Source organism: Drosophila willistoni, unplaced genomic scaffold, assembly GCF_018902025.1.
Source record: "Drosophila willistoni isolate 14030-0811.24 unplaced genomic scaffold, UCI_dwil_1.1 Seg691, whole genome shotgun sequence".
NCBI classification, from domain to species: domain Eukaryota; kingdom Metazoa; phylum Arthropoda; class Insecta; order Diptera; family Drosophilidae; genus Drosophila; species Drosophila willistoni.
In genome coordinates this window covers 115,410-137,318 of record NW_025814601.1, presented here as the reverse complement: position 1 = coordinate 137,318, position 21,909 = coordinate 115,410, and the positions used below count along the sequence as shown (strand labels likewise).

General features: G+C 37.0%; 2 protein-coding genes and 2 long non-coding RNA genes across 5 annotated transcripts; 2 read left to right on the top strand and 2 right to left on the bottom strand.

Annotated features, from left to right (window-relative positions):
• Positions 1-317: 317 nt before the first annotated feature.
• On the bottom strand, positions 318-1,420 carry LOC111519702. Its single transcript, XR_006955258.1, has 2 exons — positions 1,271-1,420; positions 318-1,209 (listed from the first exon to the last, which is right to left on the bottom strand). It is a non-coding gene; the product is annotated as an uncharacterized LOC111519702 (long non-coding RNA).
• A 3,766-nt stretch (positions 1,421-5,186) lies between these two features.
• LOC124461845 lies at positions 5,187-5,975 on the top strand. The gene has a single exon (XM_047013302.1). The coding sequence runs from the start codon at positions 5,187-5,189 to the stop codon at positions 5,973-5,975; it is 789 nt and encodes a 262-aa protein (XP_046869258.1).
• Positions 5,976-8,761: 2,786 nt separating this feature from the next.
• Positions 8,762-9,366, bottom strand: LOC124461843. The gene is made up of 3 exons (XR_006955259.1): positions 9,205-9,366; positions 9,081-9,149; positions 8,762-9,021 (listed from the first exon to the last, which is right to left on the bottom strand). It is a non-coding gene; the product is annotated as an uncharacterized LOC124461843 (long non-coding RNA).
• Positions 9,367-10,462: 1,096 nt separating this feature from the next.
• LOC124461842 (gamma-tubulin complex component 3-like) lies at positions 10,463-18,960 on the top strand. Of its 2 annotated transcripts, none has more exons than XM_047013300.1 (2): positions 10,463-10,916; positions 13,359-18,960. In XM_047013300.1, exon 2 carries the CDS (start codon positions 17,043-17,045, stop codon positions 17,997-17,999), a length of 957 nt encoding a protein of 318 aa, XP_046869256.1. In that variant the 5' UTR covers positions 10,463-10,916; positions 13,359-17,042; the 3' UTR covers positions 18,000-18,960. The 2 variants fall into 2 exon arrangements, with proteins under 2 accessions (XP_046869256.1, XP_046869255.1); XM_047013299.1 differs by having other exon boundaries at positions 10,463-12,797.
• Positions 18,961-21,909: the final 2,949 nt, after the last annotated feature.

Sequence of the window (21,909 nt, the reverse complement as noted above, 5' to 3'; positions counted from 1 at the left end):
TTAATATCCTGCAGTTTCCCTTGGTCTCAATTATGGGCAAACTTGCTGCATTGCATAAATTTGGCCAGAGCAAATTGTAGCCACAACAACAGCTGACCAAGAGAATCAATGATTAATTTTCTGTGGTAGTTACTCCATTCAGTTCGATGCAAGAGTCTATACATTCGAAAATGTGTGCATAGGGAAATATTTTATTGATTGCGATGCCCAAGAAAATCTGTCAAAAGCTCTTGCTAATCATTAGCAAACGGATAATACTTGCTCGGTGAACTGATCTGAAGTCATCAGATCTGTATCAAAAGAAAATGCACAATTTATAAAGTTAGTATCAAAATATATTTATTATAGTTTCGTAACAAATGCGCCAATTCGAATCAGAATGATGTATACTTCAAATGTGAAGTATTTAAGTGTTACGCACCAATTTGTATCAGCATGATGAATACATCACACTCGCCTTCTGTGTATTTCCAATGATCATAAGTGTTATGCACCAATTTGCATCACCATGATGAATATATTAAAAGTTTCTTATGTATTTCGGTGTAGAACTTTGAAACCGCCTTCCGTGTACTTCCAACGTGTTTATGTGTTACACGTGTTACATAAGTGTTACTCGCCTTCTGTGTATTTCCAACGTATAATAAGTGTTATGCACCAATTTGTATCAGTATGATAAATACATCACACTCGCCTTCTGTGTATTTCCAACGTGTATAAGTGTTATGCACCAACTTGTATCAGCATGATGAATACATCACACTCGCCTTCTGTGTATTTCCAATGATCATAAGTGTTTTGCACCAATTTGTATCAGTATGATAAATACATCAAATTTTTTCTTATGTATTTCGGTTTCGGATGTGTTTTGCACCACCTTGCATCAGTATATTTCATTAGTTTCGGTATAGCATTACACACTTGGCATGTGTATTTTCAACGTGTATAAGTGTTATGCACCAATTTGTATCAGCATGATGATTACATCACACTCGCCTTCTCTGTATTTCCAACGTGTATAAGTGTTATGCACCAATTTGTATTAGCATGATGAATACATCACACTCGCCTTCTGTGTATTTCCAACGTGTATAAGTATTATGCACCAACTTGTATCAGCATGATGAATACATCAAATGTATCGTATATATTTGTGTATCGAACCTACTACTCGCTTTCTGTGTATCTTTAACGTGTTTGTGGATGAGTCTATTAGGTGAGAAAAAAAATTATAAAATTCATTTATAAAATTCTAATCTTCGTAGCTTACCCTGTGTAGATTCGTGTTCAGGATGTGATGATCGTCGATGGTTCAGTATTTAGAAATATTATAATCAACGTCCATTATTATTCGTCCTGCAAGCTGCAAGTTGGTAATTATATTCAAATATGTTTAGTTAAAATACAAAAACCTTGACTCACACTGGTAAGTGTTCACGTGTGTAGGTAAAACAAGAGACAGACAGATCAGTACAGGCGTACCTGGTACAGTGGTCAGTATTAGTGTTTAAAACCGGCTCCTACAATTCGGCTCTATGGTTTTCCAAAATATGCACCCCAAAGCAGATTAAATTAAATACCTGAATACTTTTGTCAGTTTATTAGCAAATATTGATTTTTTAAAAATTTTTCACCTTTTTTCAGATTTTTTTGAGTTTTTTTATTTTTTATAAAAGTAAAAAAATATATCTTTACGCTTAAATCTAAGATAAATAACTTTATTTATCATAAACACTTGTTTATTTGCCGAAAAAAACTGTGTTTTTGAATTTAGATTGTAGAGCTGTGTGCTCTAGTGAGAACTAAAACTTAACTGACTTTCTCTGGCTTCGTCTCAGGTATATTAACTTTTCGAATGACAGGTGGCTAAAACCCGGCTGCTTGGATCTAAAAAATTTACATAATTTACGTTGACATAAATATAAACGCATACTCGTATTTAAATGTTCAGAGTTCAATATGTATGTGGGAATGGGAATGAAATCGAAAGTTATCAATGATATCGATAACAAACAATCGAGATATAAATGAGAGAGTTTTTTGGCGTGACGAACGTGTTCCTCGTAGCTGCTCGAAAAAAGAATATGTATACTAATGTAATGTATAATAAATTATGTTCAATAAAACGGTATGGAATATTGAGTAAAAAAGGCCTACGAATTTGGAGATCGAAAGTAGGATTATGTTTGCGTACCACATGTATAGCATACTTTCTATACATATGTCGGATAGTGTTGGTTAAGTCAAAGCCTAGTTAGTTCCAATTAATTGACAAGTGTGTCAGTTGTAACCCTGGTTGAGCATCTAAGCAACCTTAGCAACTAATGTTGAGAGCTGTCTTCAGGTCAGGTCCTATATAAAGGGGAGCCTCGGGCTAGAGAGCTCAGTGTATGTACAACCTCCCCGGGAACTAGCCGTACAGTTCAGAATACAAGTAAAAAAAAAGTGAAAGTAGTGCAAAGTACAAAAATACAGTAAAAGACAATGAGTGATTTAAATAAAACAGAGGGTATTATAAAATTTATCAGATGTTTGCAACCCACAGGAGGGAGACGGTTCCGACCCATAAAGTATATATATTCTTGATCAGCATGAGAAGCTGAGCTGATATAGCCATGTCCGTCTGTCTGTGTGTATGCGTTTTACTCAGCCGTCTTAAGAGCTATCGGGCGGAATTTTTTTTTTGGGGTTTTTTATTACCCGGGAAAAACAAAGTAATAAAACCATCAGGATCGGACCACAATATCATATAGCTCTAGAAGAACTAGAAGAAACATTTTCATAAAAATTGGAGTATGCTCCATGTTACCATGCCATGCCAGGTAACCATGTATGGTATGACGTCGTCAACGCTCACCTCCACTGAAGAAACGATGGTTGCAAGTGCTGCGCAAGCCCCTGATTCATCGATTTGTCCTGGTGCTGATGTGTCCTGGGTACTGATTTTTGGCTAGAACACAAGTTCGTGATCGACTTTGATAAGATGCACATAAAGTTCCACTGGGGTACCATGCCCTTGCTCCGCGCCTCCGAGGCGCCACGAAATCCGATATACTTGATAACTCCCGTCTGTTTGGCGCCACGCTCCGACACGCATGTCAGATTGCAATGTGCGACGACTAAGCCGGCGTTACCGAGCTTACTGATGGAAGACTGTTACACAGAGCTGCCGGACGATATCGTCCTGAGCACCGGCGTCGTCCAACCAGTGGCCGGCCAATTTTCGGCCAGGATATCGAATCTAAGCGCACACGAGAGAACGCTGCCACCCACACTAGTTTTGGGCGACTTAGAAACGGTAGAAGTGGTATTACCAGACAGATGCGAAGATGCGAGCTCAGATTCTGTCGATTGGGACCGATTCGGGGAAGTGGACCTGTCGCCTACAAAACAACTAATGCTAAAGGAACTTTTGAATCGCTATCTGCCTATTTTTGCCCGAAGCGATGACGAGACTGGTCAAACCAACTTAGCTTCTCACCACATCGATACCGGCACGCCCTATTAAACAGATGGCCCGAAGAATACCTCTTGCGCGCAAAGCTGAGGTGCAGCAACTGGTTGCTGACATGGAGAACAGAGGCATAATTCGCCCGTCCGTCAGTCCGTGGTCGTCGCCGGTGGTGCGTGTCCCAACAAGATTGATAAAGTGCTGAGCTGGCCTACACCTCGAAATACCAAGGAAGTGCGATCGTTTTTGGGTCTTTGCTCATACTACCGCAAGTTTATACCCAACTTCGCTACTATCGCTCGACCGCTCCACCAGCTGACTGGGAAACTTCGACGCTTTGAATGGGACACTCACTGCAGTCACTCCTTTGACACCTTGAAGCAGTGTCTAACGACAGCCCCCGTCTTGGCGTTTCCTAATGACACCGGTCAATTTATTCTAGACACGGAAGCCTCGAATTCTGGGGCGGGAGCGGCGCTCCATCAACTACAAGATGGACAAAATCGAGTATTATAGTAAATGTTTCCAACCAGTAGAACGTAACTATTGTGTAACACGTCGAGAGCTCCTCGCCGTAGTCCGTGCCACTAAACACTTTCATCATTATTTGTATGGCCGTCCGTTTTTCGTACGGACTGACCATGCATCTTTACAGTGGCTGTACAACTTTAAAGAACCAGAAGGGCAGATGGCACGTTGGATAGAACGTCTGCAACAGTACGACATGCAGATTCAGCACCGAAGTGGTACACAACATGGTAACGCTGACAGCCTCTCTCGCCGACCTTGTAGCGACTGTCCCACATGCGAAAGAGTCGAACGGAAAAATGGAGTGGCCGTGTTGTTTACCCAAGTCCTGTTACCCGACCTGTGCAAGGAGCAAGATGCGGACCAGGCCCTCGGTAAGGTGCGCGATTGGATGAACAAGTCCGAACGACCGCCTAAAACAACATTGTGGGGCGAGAGCCAGAAATTAGAGCTTTGTGGCATCTCTACGACCGATTAGCCTTTGATGAAATAGGAGTGATTATCATAAAAAAACTCGGAGAATATACCGGTAGCCCTTATGCCCCGCTTACTGGTAGATGCTGCCATTCGAGGCGTGCACGACTCTCCATCCGGAGGTCACTTCAGTGCTAAGAAGACTTTAGCCAAAGCGAAGAAACGATTTTACTGGATCGGCCAAAGTGCCGATATAACCCTCTGGTGCGCACCCCGGCACGCACACAAAGGACCACCTCGAAGAACCGTCGGTCGCCTGCAACCAAGCCTAATGGGAGCCCCGTGCGATCGTCTAGCGATTGACATTCTAGGCTCTCTACCAACTACGCCTCGTGGGAACCGTTACGTCGCGGTCGTTATGGATTATTTTACCACGTGGCCGGAATGTGCATCCAACCACGCCGTTGCACGAGTCACTATGGACAGAGCCCGCGGTTGGAAGCGAGAACACTGGCTTGAACGAAGAAACCGTATTGGCGCGATTGTTTCGTGAACCCTTGGCCGCCGTCCCAACAAATATATGCGCTAAATGCCCCCCTGAAATAAACAGGAAAGATGCTGCTATCCTAAATGGCCGACGTGGGACGGGGAATCCTATCCAAGCTACGTATTCACCTGTACCAAATGCTAAGGACAGCTTACATTGTATTGTTTTCCGTTCGATCGTCTAGCGATTGACATTCTAGGCCCTCTACCAACTACGCCTCGTGGGAACCGTTACGTCGCAGTCGTTATGGATTATTTTACCAAGTGGCCGGAATGTGCAGCCATACCGGACCAGACAGCCGAAACCGTAGCTCGAGCATTGGTACAAGAAGTCTTCCGTCGATTCGGCGTTCCATTCGTCTTACACTCTGATCAAGGACGCAACTTCGAAGCTGGCGTCTTCCAGGCCTGTATGCGGCTGATGACTGTTGAAAAGACACGTACCACGCCGCTGCATCCACAGTCAGACGGCATGGTGGAACGCTTCAATCGCACGTTGCTAGATTACTTGGCAAAGTTTGTATCTACTAGCCAGCATGATTGGAATGAGCTGCTGCCCATGGCGTTATTGGCCTACAGGTCAGCGGTTCTTGAAAGCTCCGGTTATTCGCCCGCAAGGCTAACGTTTGGAAGAGAACTTAGGCTGCCCAACGATTTATTATTTGGAACACCAGCTCCTGTCCCAACGGAGGTGCCGGAATTCTTGGCTAAGCTGGTAAATGCGAACGCTCGCCGCCAACTGCTAACAGCTGCCCAGACTAACAAAATCCGCTACGATCTACGATCGCACCCTCAGGAATTCTGCCCCGGCGACGAAGTATGGCTCTATTCACCTAGCCGAAGAGTAGGCCGTTGCCCAAAGCTACAATGCGATTGGATTGGGCCCGCTACAATAGTACGTCGGATTTCGGATCTTGTCTACGAAAATCGACCCCCTGAAAAAAGAGTTACCAGAACCGTGCATGTGAACCGTTTGGCTGTTTACCGTCCCGATCCTCGCAACGACTTGGTACTCGGGCAGGAGCCTCGAGTCTAAGGAGGGCGTAATGTAAGTAGGGTAGTAGGCAAACGCAAACTGTCCCCTTAAGAAGCGGTCCCATTCTCTACGGCTGGGCACACTAATAACGGCGCCACAGGGCGGACTAGTTTTTTTGAGCTAGCGCGGCCAACTTAACGAAGAGAGGAAGATAGGGAAAAAGAGAAGAAGTTCTTGAAAGTTTTCGCTGCCGCCAAGACAAGGAAAATAAAGAGATTGAATAAACAAAAGAAACTATCTCTGTTTTCTTTGCGATTCTGCTTAGTTATCTTAGGCCTGACGATCGAACGCCCAACCGTAAACCAACCGCTCGGCCACGGGTGGCGTTATTTTGTTCCACAAAGGCAAAACACGTTACAATATTTAAGTTAAATGATTAAAACACTTATTAAAAAGTACCTGCATCCGCTAAAACTCTTGTTTTACTTCTATCTCATCCTGGAAAATTATTTTGTACTCCACATCTGTCTTCTCCTCAAGCTCTGTCGAATCCTCCCACTCTGGTTCGTGAAAAAACTTTGATGCCTGCTCCATTCTGGCTCTTCCTCCAACGGTGGTTCCTGCTTAAACTCTGTCTCCTTCTCCCACTCATGTTCTCGATGCAATTCAGATTCTTCTCTTTGTTCCCAATAGAATTCTTCCTTCAACCCGGTGCTAAGATCTAGCCTCTCCTCAAACTCTGGCGTATTTTGCCATGCTGGTTCCTGCTTAAACTCTGTCTGCTCTTCCCATACAGCTCCCCGATGGAATTCAGAATTCGGTTTGAACTCTTCCCTTTAATCTAATCTTGAATTTGCCTCATAACCGAATTTGTTGAATTCTAGCTTCTAGTTCTGATCCGGCTGCAGCGGAGCTCTTCGGGTGCTCACGCTTTGTCTCAATCGGTCATTTTTACTTTTCCCATTTTCTCTCTTCTGTGAATACATTTGTTGCTGGCTTGCATGCCTACTGCGGCGGTCGATGTTTGCACGTCGTGCTCTCCGCATTTTGGACTACGGACAGACTGATGAATTTAACCTCAAATGCACGATGCACATAATTTACACAGTTCAACATACCTTTTTAAGAACAAATGCCTCCTGTTAAAGTTGAATAAAAATTTGCACAATACTCGTGATTGATTTAATGGTTTCCAATTAAATTGTTAGGAAATGAATAACTTTAACCTCAATTTCACAGTGAACACAATACCGGTTTTAAGTAAGCGTCACAATGAACACAATACCGGTTTAAATAAAACGTTTGAAAAAACGTGTGCATAATGCAATTAACTGAGTAGTGTACAATGAGTAGCTGAAGTTATAGCGTCAAAGAAGGATTTCTATAACTATACAGGTCTTCTCGTGCAATTATTTGAAAATGTGTTTTTACAATGGTTAAAAAATTATGTTCTATATCCAGAATGGCTAAAACAAATAACCTTTAAATTCCTTGATCTCTTGAAATTGTAAAATCAGAGTTCAGAATCCACAATTGTAATGGCGAAGTGTTGAAGATATGGTATGGCCATTACAATTGTGGATTCTTTAGCGAAGTCTGCTGATGATAGAACTTGGTGGTTCTTGAAATAGCTATACAGACAACCTGCTCACCTTTTGTGCTGCCTATGATTTAAAGTCTTACAAATAAATCAGTAAGATTGACCTGAAGCCCCGCTCAAACAAATTTTTGATTATAAAGAACATATATCTTTGATTCAGTTTTAATACTACTGAAGGCCACGATAGCGTTTATTCGTGGGACTTAATGGAAAAGTAGAATTTGCGCAAATGACACTTGAAGATAATTCTGGACAAAACAAGCATAAAAGTATCTCAGAATATGCCATTGAATTAATGAATTAAAGCTTCTAGTTGCCGTTGGTACCAGGCAAGAGACCTGTTTTTCACACTATTCAAACTCTCCTTTCAAATGACAAAGGAGACATGAGAACGCCCTGCTCATTAAAAAAGCAAGATGTGTGACATTTTGTCAGGCATAATAATAAAATAATAAAATGGCAAAAATGTGCAAAATCAGCGCAAATAAAAAAACAAAAAATACAAGTAGAACGATATGAGCAGAGAAGGGGAAAGCTAAAGAAAAATGAAAAAGAAAGGAAATAGTACGGGTCCTTTGCGAGTACTGTAGGCGGGCCCTGTAGGAAATGTCAAATCAAATTTGTTGACTTTCATTGTTAATTGGAAGGGAGTGGGTTGTGGGATGTAGGGATAAGAGTGCGAAGGGCGATTGCAACTTGGCGCTCATTCAAAGGTGAAAAGCCAATGACAGAGGTTAGGGCAAATGGTGGGGATAAGCGAAATCCTCCTCTTTTGACATGGCAGGCAAGCAAAAGCTTCTTTTTTTCTGTCCTGCACTCGTATTTGTGCTCGATTAAAGCAACGCTTCAGTCTTGAGACAATCAGCAGAGGAAAACCCTGCACCTGCTTTCTGCTCCTTTTCAGAGCTTTTTACAATGCATACGCTTACTTTCAGTGCATCGAGCGCTCCACCAGAGTTCTCCCCTCTTTGGTTTAGGTTTTTTCTTTTTGTTCTGTATTTTGCCGTTGTTAGGTTTGACAATTATTTGCATTGTTCACTAAAAGTCATTTGTTCAACATTCACATGAATCGGTTACTACAACTTAAGTGTCTACTCAAGACTGGGTTAGAGCCGACACTCCTTTTGTATACCCATGAGCTGGAATGTTTTTGACAGCACGGCAAATGCATTATTTTCCTACACAAGTACTTACAGGTATACTTCCCAGGGTACCAAGCATTTTAGCAAGTAAAAGTAAAATTTAATTACACTGAAAATTTTTATTGGTCGAAAAGAAATCTAGAAATCTAGTTTGTGCCAGACCATTCTTGTCAAGAAAAATCTCTTTTGCTGGACTATTCCGAGATCCGTTGATTGCAAAAAAGGATAGACAAATCCCCTCTCCACCGTATATTCCATTAGTAATCCTCCGTGTCCTTTATTGTGGCTTTCAGTTTGTGGTTCCATGTGTAGGTAGTTCTCTGGTTTTCATTTGCTCAACTCAATCTAATCTGCTCTGTGGATCCTATAATAATTGCATGTTGCAATTATTGGACATTGTTTAAAGTCCAGAAATATACTCACTTCTTTGTGGACCGCTCCGGACCGTGCGTTGATTACTTGATTTATATGGGATAAACAAATCTGAGCTCACTAAAAAAGTTAATTTAAGGATAATTCACAAATAAATAAATTTTTTTTTGCTTACATTTTTGACTTGTTTTTTTTTTTATAAAAGTATAAAAACCACTTTTTGCACTTAATCTAAAACTGAAATGTTTGAATGCCAAAGGATTTTTTTTTTTAATTTTGAATTTACTGTTTTTCTTATGTGTTCTCCTACAGAACACTTGAATCAGACTGAATGTGTAGAGTTTTCACTAAGGTATATCAATTTTTCGAATGACATAAGAAACAACCCGGTTGCTACGATGGCAGTAATTGAACAGATCTTTTGAAAAATTTAAACTTCGGTCATGAAATGGGCGCAAAAGTTTGGCTATTTAATGTGGGATTTGGTCTGGCAACTCTGCTGAGCGGTGCGAATTGAGTTAAAGACGAAGCAGTCGAACCGAGGAGACGAGCGAAAGCAGTTGCAAAAAGACAAAAGACGAAACGACGCAAAGCAGTAAAGACAACTAATTTCTAACTAAATCTAATTAAAATAATCAAATAAATAGTTTTTAGTTAAAATAAACTATAATAATATACTACAAATCAATATATTAAATAAAACAAATTCCTACACTTATTCTTTTGTGAAAAGGGAAATACAAACCAAAAATATCGAAAAGTTTTTGGCCATAAAAGAGCTCTAAGTGATTCGCTTTAAAAATTTGGAACTTAATTCAAAAATTTTTATGTTCTAAACTGAGATTTGAAGATGAAAATAGTCACATGGATCCCTCAGTTTGTTTTTAAATATCCAAAGGAACGCATGAACAACCAAATTTTACCAGAATGCCACATCCTTCGATGCTTATTTTATTTATCAAAAACCAATTTAGTATTTCATTCTTTGTGTAGCTCAATTTCTTCAAGTACTAGCTCAATTTACACTTTAAAAATCTTGAACTATAAAAAACCAATTTTCTAGTGACTCTAAAAGAGGGGGAAGATGGAAAGGATAAATGTTTTTTGTTTGACCCGAAACATTGTGCTCATCGCCTTAGTTCTCTTTGACTCTGGCCTGAGGTCGGTTGCCAAAAATGAACGCCTTCGTGATTTATTTTTCCTTTTTCTTTTGCATACTTTTTAAATGGGTGTTTCCGTTTCCGGTTCCGTTACGTTTGACGTGTCTGCACGTAAATTTCTGTGCCATTTCTGTCACTGAGTTTCGGTTTCTTTTTTGTTGCATTTCTCCATCTTCTCATGTTGGCGGTAAATTAAACTACAATGCATATATAATCTTTTTCACTTATCTTTTGCAATGTTTCCTGGGTAAACAATAAAAAAAAAACACCTTCTGTTTCTTTTTTAGTGTGCGTCTGAGGTTAAAAGTAGCGTCATACATTCTGAGATTCCCACGCCCACTTTGTAATGAATGAAATGTTGCCACAAGAGTTGCAAAAGGTTGTGGCAAAATGCTGCAAATACAGCACAAAAGGTGTGTAAGCAATTTTTGCTGAATGCGGCACGGCGAGGACTTGTCGACAATCTTGTGACAGATTTATGGGTTAATTATTGTGGTAGATAATCTGTGTGCCTTGAGTTATATGTCATTGAATTTGTTTAGTTGCACAAGTTTTCGGCATATTTTTTATCAAAAGGAAACAAAACAAAAAAAACACAAAATTTACATCAAAATATATATGGCAAATTCCCTGAACATTTAGAAAGCAATGGACGAATAGTCGCATACCTTTTTGTACGAGCAACTTTGCAAATTAAGAATGCTGTCTGGGCAATCCTAATTATGATGTAAGCAAATCCATAAATTATATACTCTCCAGACCTACTTTGAATAATGATAGTCGCCATGAATTGGTTGTTCTCGATAATCTTCGACTACGTTTCGAGGAGTTGCAACTCACGGGAGATTCGCGCAATAAAGACCTTATGGGGTTTCGTGCCGATCTGTGTATGCATCTCTCTAGAGAACTAGCTAGGATTGAACCAGATGAAAATAAACGTTACGTTTACCTAACACTATGCTACGAACTCCTTGACGCTGGAGAACCGGATAATATGACGGAAGAGGAAACCATTGAATATCGTCTAAAAAAGATTGACAGCCTTAACTATCAGGTGAATAAATTACTAAAGCATCTAAATGAAGTAGACCAAGTTAAGGACAAAAATAGAAAACATGTACGTGTTTCCAAAAGGTCAAAGCCAGTTAAATCGAAAATAAAAGAGGGTTATGCTAGAATTGATCCCAAACCTCAAAAGCATTGTGAATTCCAGTGTTTGAACCACCGATCTGAATCCTTTGGCTAATTGTAAGAATAATATACTCAATCATAGAAAAATCATAGATAACAACAAGAAAATAAGCCATGATTGCGAAACTAAATTGTTTGGTTGTTCCAGACTTAGTAAGGGAAAAATATTGAAATCAATCGATCCAAGTCCAATTTGTATAATTATTGAAAGTCAATCTATTCCAACTACATCAACAAGAATCATAGATATTTACAAAAATATTAACCATGATTGCGAAACTAAATTGTTTGGTTGTTCCAGACTTAGTAAGGAAAAAATATTGAAATCAATCGATCAAAGTCCAATTCGTACAACTATTGAAAGTCAATCTATTCCAACAACATTAAACTTGCCTTCGTCCTAAAAAATTAACCATAATTGCGAATCTAAATTGTTTGGTTGTTCCAGACTTAGTAAGGAAAAAATATTGAAATCAATCGATCAAAGTCCAATTCGTACAACTATTGAAAGCCAATCTATTCCAACAACATTAAACTTGCTTTCGTCCAAAAAAATTAAGCATGATTGCGAATCTAAATTGTTTGGTTGTTCCAGACTAAGTAAGAAAAAAATATTAAAATCAATCGATCCAAGTACGATTCGTACAACTTTTGAAAATCAATTTATTCCATCCAACCAAACATCTATGAACTTTACTAAATCAAACTTACCTCTGCCCACAAGGAGATCTGATGGAGAAGACATTTTAGAAAGTAATTTACATAAAATAAGTATATATTTAAAAAATGGTTTGGATCATTCGTACTCAAATACTGAATTACTCAGTCAAGAAATGTCCAAATACAAGGATCGCAGTGCTCTATTAAATCTTTGTCAATCTAATCACTTTAAGCCTAAGCCAATAAGAATTGATTTTAAAATTGAGTGCTATTTGAAGAAAGAACCGGTTATACAAAGATAAGGGGTTTGATGTATCAGCATGGATGTTTGGTGATCCTTGAACTAAATATCAATATCAATATAAAACCAAAATATTAAAAGACTATAATGGTCAAAACGGCATGTTAAAAGTTATGAAGAATTTGTATTTAAATTTAAAAAACTCTGAGCGATATGTGGCTGAAGCAGGACTTCACTTTGGGGAAAATCCCATACCAAATTGTATAATGAATGAGAGCCAAGCTAAGAACAAGCTAAATCTTCCTGAAAACTGTAAATTGCAAGCTAAATTCCAGACATCTGGTTGTACTGACATTGAAGACAAAAGTTAAAACCGTATGAGGCATAAGGACGATTCTATGGTAGTCAATGAAGATAATAAAAGCAATATGCTTTATACTTCCAAAGAAATCACAACTACCGAATCCGATTTCCTTCTGATTGAAAACAAAAAGGGAATCTTGAATGGATATGAAGGTAAAAAAGTTTATATATCCAATTTAACAGATTTCAAAAAGGAATTCGAAATCTGTAAAGTTCAATTAGATGAACTGATCCAAACTTCTTTATCCAGTACTGTTATCAATGGCGGACAGATTGACTATATGTCTGATGTTTCACAGGATCGACCAAAATTATCAAAACCAATTTTCTAGTGACTCTAAAAGAGGGGAAGATGGAAAGGATAAATGTTTTTTGTTTGACCCGAAACATTGTGCTCATCGCCTTAGTTCTCTTTGACTCTGGCCTGAGGTCGGTTGCCAAAAATGAACGCCTTCGTGATTTATTTTTCCTTTTTCTTTTGCATACTTTTTAAATGGGTGTTTCCGTTTCCGGTTCCGTTACGTTTGACGTGTCTGCACGTAAATTTCTGTGCCATTTCTGTCACTGAGTTTCGGTTTCTTTTTTGTTGCATTTCTCCATCTTCTCATGTTGGCGGTAAATTAAACTACAATGCATATATAATCTTTTTCACTTATCTTTTGCAATGTTTCCTGGGTAAACAATAAAAAAAAACACCTTCTGTTTCTTTTTTAGTGTGCGTCTGAGGTTAAAAGTAGCGTCATACATTCTGAGATTCCCACGCCCACTTTGTAATGAATGAAATGTTGCCACAAGAGTTGCAAAAGGTTGTGGCAAAATGCTGCAAATACAGCACAAAAGGTGTGTAAGCAATTTTTGCTGAATGCGGCACGGCGAGGACTTGTCGACAATCTTGTGACAGATTTATGGGTTAATTATTGTGGTAGATAATCTGTGTGCCTTGAGTTATATGTCATTGAATTTGTTTAGTTGCACAAGTTTTCGGCATATTTTTTATCAAAAGGAAACAAAACAAAAAAAACACAAAATTTACATCAAAATATATATGGCAAATTCCCTGAACATTTAGAAAGCAATGGACGAACAGTCGCATACCTTTTTGTACGAGCAACTTTGCAAATTAAGAATGCTGTCTGGGCAATCCTAATTATGATGTAAGCAAATCCATAAATTATATACTCTCCAGACCTACTTTGAATAATGATAGTCGCCATGAATTGGTTGTTCTCGATAATCTTCGACTACGTTTCGAGGAGTTGCAACTCACGGGAGATTCGCGCAATAAAGACCTTATGGGGTTTCGTGCCGATCTGTGTATGCATCTCTCTAGAGAACTAGCTAGGATTGAACCAGATGAAAATAAACGTTACGTTTACCTAACACTATGCTACGAACTCCTTGACGCTGGAGAACCGGATAATATGACGGAAGAGGAAACCATTGAATATCGTCTAAAAAAGATTGACAGCCTTAACTATCAGGTGAATAAATTACTAAAGCATCTAAATGAAGTAGACCAAGTTAAGGACAAAAATAGAAAACATGTACGTGTTTCCAAAAGGTCAAAGCCAGTTAAATCGAAAATAAAAGAGGGTTATGCTAGAATTGATCCCAAACCTCAAAAGCATTGTGAATTCCAGTGTTTGAACCACCGATCTGAATCCTTTGGCTAATTGTAAGAATAATATACTCAATCATAGAAAAATCATAGATAACAACAAGAAAATAAGCCATGATTGCGAAACTAAATTGTTTGGTTGTTCCAGACTTAGTAAGGGAAAAATATTGAAATCAATCGATCCAAGTCCAATTTGTATAATTATTGAAAGTCAATCTATTCCAACTACATCAACAAGAATCATAGATATTTACAAAAATATTAACCATGATTGCGAAACTAAATTGTTTGGTTGTTCCAGACTTAGTAAGGAAAAAATATTGAAATCAATCGATCAAAGTCCAATTCGTACAACTATTGAAAGTCAATCTATTCCAACAACATTAAACTTGCCTTCGTCCTAAAAAATTAACCATAATTGCGAATCTAAATTGTTTGGTTGTTCCAGACTTAGTAAGGAAAAAATATTGAAATCAATCGATCAAAGTCCAATTCGTACAACTATTGAAAGCCAATCTATTCCAACAACATTAAACTTGCTTTCGTCCAAAAAAATTAAGCATGATTGCGAATCTAAATTGTTTGGTTGTTCCAGACTAAGTAAGAAAAAAATATTAAAATCAATCGATCCAAGTACGATTCGTACAACTTTTGAAAATCAATTTATTCCATCCAACCAAACATCTATGAACTTTACTAAATCAAACTTACCTCTGCCCACAAGGAGATCTGATGGAGAAGACATTTTAGAAAGTAATTTACATAAAATAAGTATATATTTAAAAAATGGTTTGGATCATTCGTACTCAAATACTGAATTACTCAGTCAAGAAATGTCCAAATACAAGGATCGCAGTGCTCTATTAAATCTTTGTCAATCTAATCACTTTAAGCCTAAGCCAATAAGAATTGATTTTAAAATTGAGTGCTATTTGAAGAAAGAACCGGTTATACAAAGATAAGGGGTTTGATGTATCAGCATGGATGTTTGGTGATCCTTGAACTAAATATCAATATCAATATAAAACCAAAATATTAAAAGACTATAATGGTCAAAACGGCATGTTAAAAGTTATGAAGAATTTGTATTTAAATTTAAAAAACTCTGAGCGATATGTGGCTGAAGCAGGACTTCACTTTGGGGAAAATCCCATACCAAATTGTATAATGAATGAGAGCCAAGCTAAGAACAAGCTAAATCTTCCTGAAAACTGTAAATTGCAAGCTAAATTCCAGACATCTGGTTGTACTGACATTGAAGACAAAAGTTAAAACCGTATGAGGCATAAGGACGATTCTATGGTAGTCAATGAAGATAATGAAAGCAATATGCTTTATACTTCCAAAGAAATCACAACTACCGAATCCGATTTCCTTCTGATTGAAAACAAAAAGGGAATCTTGAATGGATATGAAGGTAAAAAAGTTTATATATCCAATTTAACAGATTTCAAAAAGGAATTCGAAATCTATAAAGTTCAATTAGATGAACTGATCCAAACTTCTTTATCCAGTACTGTTATCAATGGCGGACAGATTGACTATATGTCTGATGTTTCACAGGATCGACCAAAATTATCAAAATTGGAGAGTGAGTCGGTTTATGATGCAGATAAAATATTAGAAGAAATTTGCAAAAGTGTTGTCATTCACCTTGCCCGAAGAAAGTTCCAAAGTTGTGCCAAGGACAGGAAACTATTTGAGTGCTTGGTCGTCAGACTCATCGCTTTATAATGATTTTATTAAAAAAAAAAGAAGACAAAGAATTGTTGCATGATTGCCAAGATATAATTAGCCTACCTTCTGAAGATAGTTTTTACAAGAATAATCTTTCCGAAGTCCATATTACTAGCGATTTAAAATCTACGCAATTTAAGAGCTTTGTCGTTATAGAACATTTGATATTCACCCATTGTCAAATAAAGGGTTTGATATTGAACTATGGTTTCTTGGAAACAGTCGAAGTGGAGGATAAAAATTATGAAATTAATAATATTAATCAGCTGAAGAATGTGAATGATATTTTCGCTAATGTACAGTTCGCATTGAACCAAATTAAAAAAAGAATTATCAATTTGAGGAAAAATTAGAGTGCTTTTCCGAAATTTCGAACATTCAAGATAATTCTATTTCCTCACGAGAATCCGCTGACATTGAATTCAAAGACCTTTTAACTCCTAGAACAGCAGATGACTTCATCTGCTAAAAAACTAGATAAAGGATTGGAAAGCTATAAACATTTATTGGATTCACAGCATAAAACAAATCTTAGCAAAAGATGAGGCGAAAATGAAATCATTAACTCAATCGATGGAGATACGAAACAAACCATTAAACATGGAATTTGAAGATATTTTTGAAACCAATCGTCCAAGTCCAACATGCAATGAATTGAACAAATTTACATCAATGACGATGAGGATAATTATGAATTTGGTTCTTCAAACAAATGGCAACATCAGCATTACATTACAGCCGCACCAGCCATTATTGTACATCTATTTAAGTCCAATCCTGCTTATCAATGTTCACCTATCGAGGCTGGTGCTCCGAACTTATACGAAGAACTAGAACAATTCTATGAAATGATGGCGCATCCAATTAGTTCGTTAACAAAACTCATAGATGTCTCAGCTGTTCAAAGGCGTTTGAAAATGATCTTAGATCGTGTAAAGGAGCAACTAGCAGGCAAAATCTGGCCCAAAAGTTGGCTACATTTAGTAGGGAAAATTTAATTAAGACAATTGCTTACTAGTAAAGAGAAAGGTGCATATGAGGCAATGCGCTGGCGGCTGGCTGATCGTAGTGTTCAGGATTTATCAGATGATGAACGCCTACGCGATGCCTTGAATGCCGTGATGGGCTATGAATGCCGACAATTAAGATACTCGTTCAGAACATCGCAACTTCTGTTACGTTCACCGGAACAACAGCGTAACCTAAGCGAATCGTATTTGTTATTGGCCTTGGGACATTTGGGTTGTTTATATCGAGAGCTGCAACATCAGCAGAAACAACTTCAAACTTTAGGTAGTGGGTTGGCCTTAGATCAACGTCAGCGTGAAGAACTTTTGCTATACAAACAGTTTCATCGAAAATATCAAAAACTTGAAAAACCTGCAACTCTCTTTCAATTGTGGAAATCGAATAGAAATTTTTCATCGAAATTTGAATTGATTTTAGATCTAAATTGTCTTATTTTCGAGGAAGCAAGTTTATTGAACACTCTTTCGAAGGAATTGTATCAAGGAAATTATGAAAATTTATTGCAAAACTGGTTATTATTAGTCAGCCAGACCATGTTAGAGCATTTAAGCCGATGGTTACGTTTTGGTGAGCTACTCGAATCGGAGTCTACAGAGTTCTTTCTTATTGAAAATTTGACATTACCAACGGAGAATTTCTGGCAGGGACGTTTCACTCTACTAACCAAGATAGTTCCCTTATTTTTGAGTAACGAACTTTGCCATTTAATTTTAAATGTTGGAAAATGTCATCGATATAGCAAAGAATTTTTAGAAATTGATATTGAAGTACCACTGAACTACCAGAAGCTTGCTAAGGCCTTTCAGCTGACTTACTTGAATCATAATATGGAACCTTTAAATGATCTTGTTGCTTGGGTAAACCAAGACATTTCATCATATATATTTAGTCAGCATGACCCGGCCATTGACCTCTTATATAGGCTTTTCAATATATATTACCTCGCGATCTGCATTTCGTTACTAACTTGATAAATCACCTTGAACCTTTACTTGAACAATCGGTCGATTTGTTCGATTTGCAACAGTTTACCTCTGTATTAGAGCAAATATTAACTAAGGATAACTCTGAGCTTAATATGGTGGAAATACCCTCAGAGAGTTGTCTGTGTTGGTCAAAGTTTCAATTATGCTGGCATTTAGCTGACAATTGGAAGGCTGTCATAGGTCAAAGTGTTCAGACGTATTCAAATATTTTCACAGACCTTTGGAAATTCCATTCTGCCAACTATATTCTTTTCGAAAGAATACTAAGCCATAAATATTATTTTGGACGGCGTATTGAATTCGAGTATCTTGCCGATGTCAATCAGGTAGAACAACGTTTTCAATCCTTAATCGATTTATTTATCAGTGTGATGAGAGGCCTAAGACATTACCTATTGATTCAGGTTTTAGATGAAGCTTATAATCAATTAAATTTAAGATGTAATGAAGCCAAGACTTTGGATGATATTGTTCAAGCTCATAAACAGTATCTAAATGCAATAGCAATGGATTTGTTTTTGACCAAAAATGGCAGAGATTGTAAAATCTGTTTCAATCAAATATACCATTTCGTATTCGATTTGGACATTGAGCAGCAAAAATTTTTATCTCAATGTCAACAATTAATAGATTGTTTAAGGAGTTTTTCAGACGAGGAACGATTATTAAAATGCCAATCGGAATTGCATTTGGTCTGTAAGCGCACATGGAATATTTTAAATGACTTGGGACGAAAATTTTCTATTAATTTGATGGAGCTTAGGGCAAACCTGAATAGAAAAGGTGAAAGAAAGTTCAAGTTGTTGGCCAAAAAACTGAATGCTAATGGCTTATATAGGAATGCTCAAAAGCCACTGCATAATTGTTTAAATTAGTCAAAGGAATTTGCCAAAACCTATGTATGCCATATTTTATTTCTATTTGTCTCATGGGTTTTTATATTGTAAATAAATTTGGTTGATATATTTTGATATAACTAAAATTAAAAATTGTAATTTTATTTGAAAATATTGCAAAAACTTAACTCTAAACTTGCAATTTATAAAGCATTACGAATATTCCATTGAATCTTTAATTGAAAATGGGATTTATTTTTTATGCTATTTTAATCCTTTTTACACTCTTTTGAGAACAATTGGAGCTTCTTTCTAGTCCTTATTCATTTGTCGTCAGTATCTGTGTTTCGGACTTTGGTTTCTGTAATTTTTAAATACAAACTAAAATTAAAAATCAATTCCTTTTTCACTTCAAATCTTTGGTAAAGTTCTAATTCGTTTATAAGATGAGCATGTGAATGGGAACAAAAACGAAATAGAAAGAAAAGAGAATTTCTCGTTTGGTCGTTTTCGTCTATTTGTAAATTGGATTTTAATTGAAAAATTAAGAATCGACTTAGCCATGTTTGCATTGTGCAGCAACTGAAAATGATGCCTTTTGTTATGCTAATTTCTTTTACTCCGGTAGTGTGAATAACGTATTCCCACAGACACGTACACACCCATTCTCACACTCTCATTCGCATAGACAAAACACATACAGAGACTCAATTTTTGCTCTGCTATTCGTTCGTTTAAATTAAAGTAAATAAATGGAAATTTACTTTTGCGTTTGGCAAATGGAATTTTATGTTCATGTCAATTTTAATTACTCGAAGCAAATTAAATCAAAAAGAAATCATCTCTTTCTCTGTATTGGTTTTTTTAACTTAATTTTTTGTTAACAACTTATGACAACAAACTTGTCATTCCTTGTTTCTTACGCGCTCTCTGTGTTTTTCATTTGCATAACTTCCTTTGAAATCTTGATAGCAAAATCTTAGCCAAAAGTACAAAAAAAAAAATGAAGAAGAAAAGAAAATTTTGTAGTCCTTAACAAGCGCTTTTATTATCTCCTCCACAAGCACAGCAGCTGGCAAAGTCAGTTTTGAGTCACACATATCACTGAGACATCACTGAAACTGGTTGGGGTAACATTTTGTCAAATCACAAAGCTGCTCATGAAAAGTCAAGTGAGTGACTTGCTCAGTTGCTGATTAGGAAAATGAATTTTATAGAATTTTTTTATTTTTTTCAAATATTTCGTTTTTTATTTTTTTTGTCTCCTCCGCTAGAAAAAAGGCTTTTTAGAATTTATCATTTACGTGAGGCATTTACCCCAAAAAGTAGGCAAGAAAATATATTATGATAGCAAAAGTTAATGAAAAAAAAACTAATTTACAAAGTTATTTTAATGTTAAATATACTATGTATTAGCTAATTTATCTCGGTTATTTAAGCTATACACGAAACACTACAGAAAGAAAATGTCAATGAAGTTTTTAGGGAAGTGTTGAATTTTAATAAGCTTTGAAAAAATTAATGAATTAAGTAACAAAAGTTAAATGGATTTTATGAAGTCTTTTGTTGCTTCCGAGTGGTTCTCAGACGCTAATCAAGAGCGATTCCGGCCCGTTTTTTAACTTTTTGCTCTCAATTCCGAGTAAAACGTCAATCATTTTCGTTTTTGCACTAACTTTGAAACACGTTTGTTCGCGTACTATATTGGTTTACAGATTTGCCGAGCTTTACAATCATTTAGGTATATATTTTGTTTTTGAATGCAAGTCCTGACGAAAATAACTCAGGTTTCTTTTGTAAAAGGTTTTTAAACTAATTCAATTTTATTCCTGGCAAACATTTAAATTTTTACACAATTTTGAAGATATATTTTACATTAAATTTATTTGTCTTAAAGGCAAACAATTTGCAACCAAATAATTATACCATACACCCATAGGGTGAAATGGTATATTAAAGTCGCTAAAATGTATGTAACAGGCAGAAGGAAGCATCTCCGACCCCACAAAGTATATATATTCTTGATCAGGATCAACAACCGAGTCGATCTAGCCATGTCCGTCTGTCCGTCCGTCCGTCTGTCCGTATGAACACCTAGATCTCGGAGACTGTAAGAGCTAGAGTCCATACCAAATTTGGTATGTAGACTCGTGTAGTATGTAGAGTGATCAAGTTTATTTCAAATTTTTGCCACGCCCCTTTCCGCCCCCGCAATTTAAAAAAAGCGTTTATCTCAAAAACTATTCCAGCTAGAGACACCATATTTGGCTTAGTAAATGCACACATTTTGTATGTATAAAAATTTTGCCACGCCCTTTTCCGCCCCCGTAATTTGAAAAACTTGATTATCTCCCGTATTTTTTTACCTTATGCAATCCAATTTGGCACACTTAAATTTGATACTAATATTTAGCAAAATACCAAATTTGATCAAAATCGGACATAAAACAGTCGAGTTATGCATATAAACGTTTTTCCATAAGGCCGGAGTTGGCCGTTGGCTGGTGGGGGCGCTAGGGTGCTCGTATGATTGAGTGAGCGAGATACTAAGATATGCTTGTAAGAAGCATGTGAAAATGCATTTGTTTAATAAAGTTGAAATATTTGCTTTACTGGTGTATGGTATACCTAAGTCGGCGAGACGACTTATTTATTTCATTTTTTTTGGAATCGAATTCAAGAAAAGGTCTGAAATCCGATTCCGACCAAAACATTCCGAATCGAAAACGAGAACTTTTTTACTTTCTACTAAATTTGAGTCTGCAAAAAAGTAAAAGAATGTAAGAAAAATTATCATTTATTCTTAGAACGTCAAAATATAAAATTTCTGTAGGCGATATGTTAAAGTCGGGGTAGGATGCAATTTTTAATTCTTCTGGCCAAGGGATTTGTTTTACAATATTTCTTGATATCATCTCTGAATATATTTGAACCAATTTAAATTACAAACCACACTTAAAGCTTTGAACTAAACATTTAAATTTAACTTACTGTGCACAGACTTTATTGGGCCGAATTGGCGAAACATGTTTGCCACTTAACACGATTAAATCTATTCC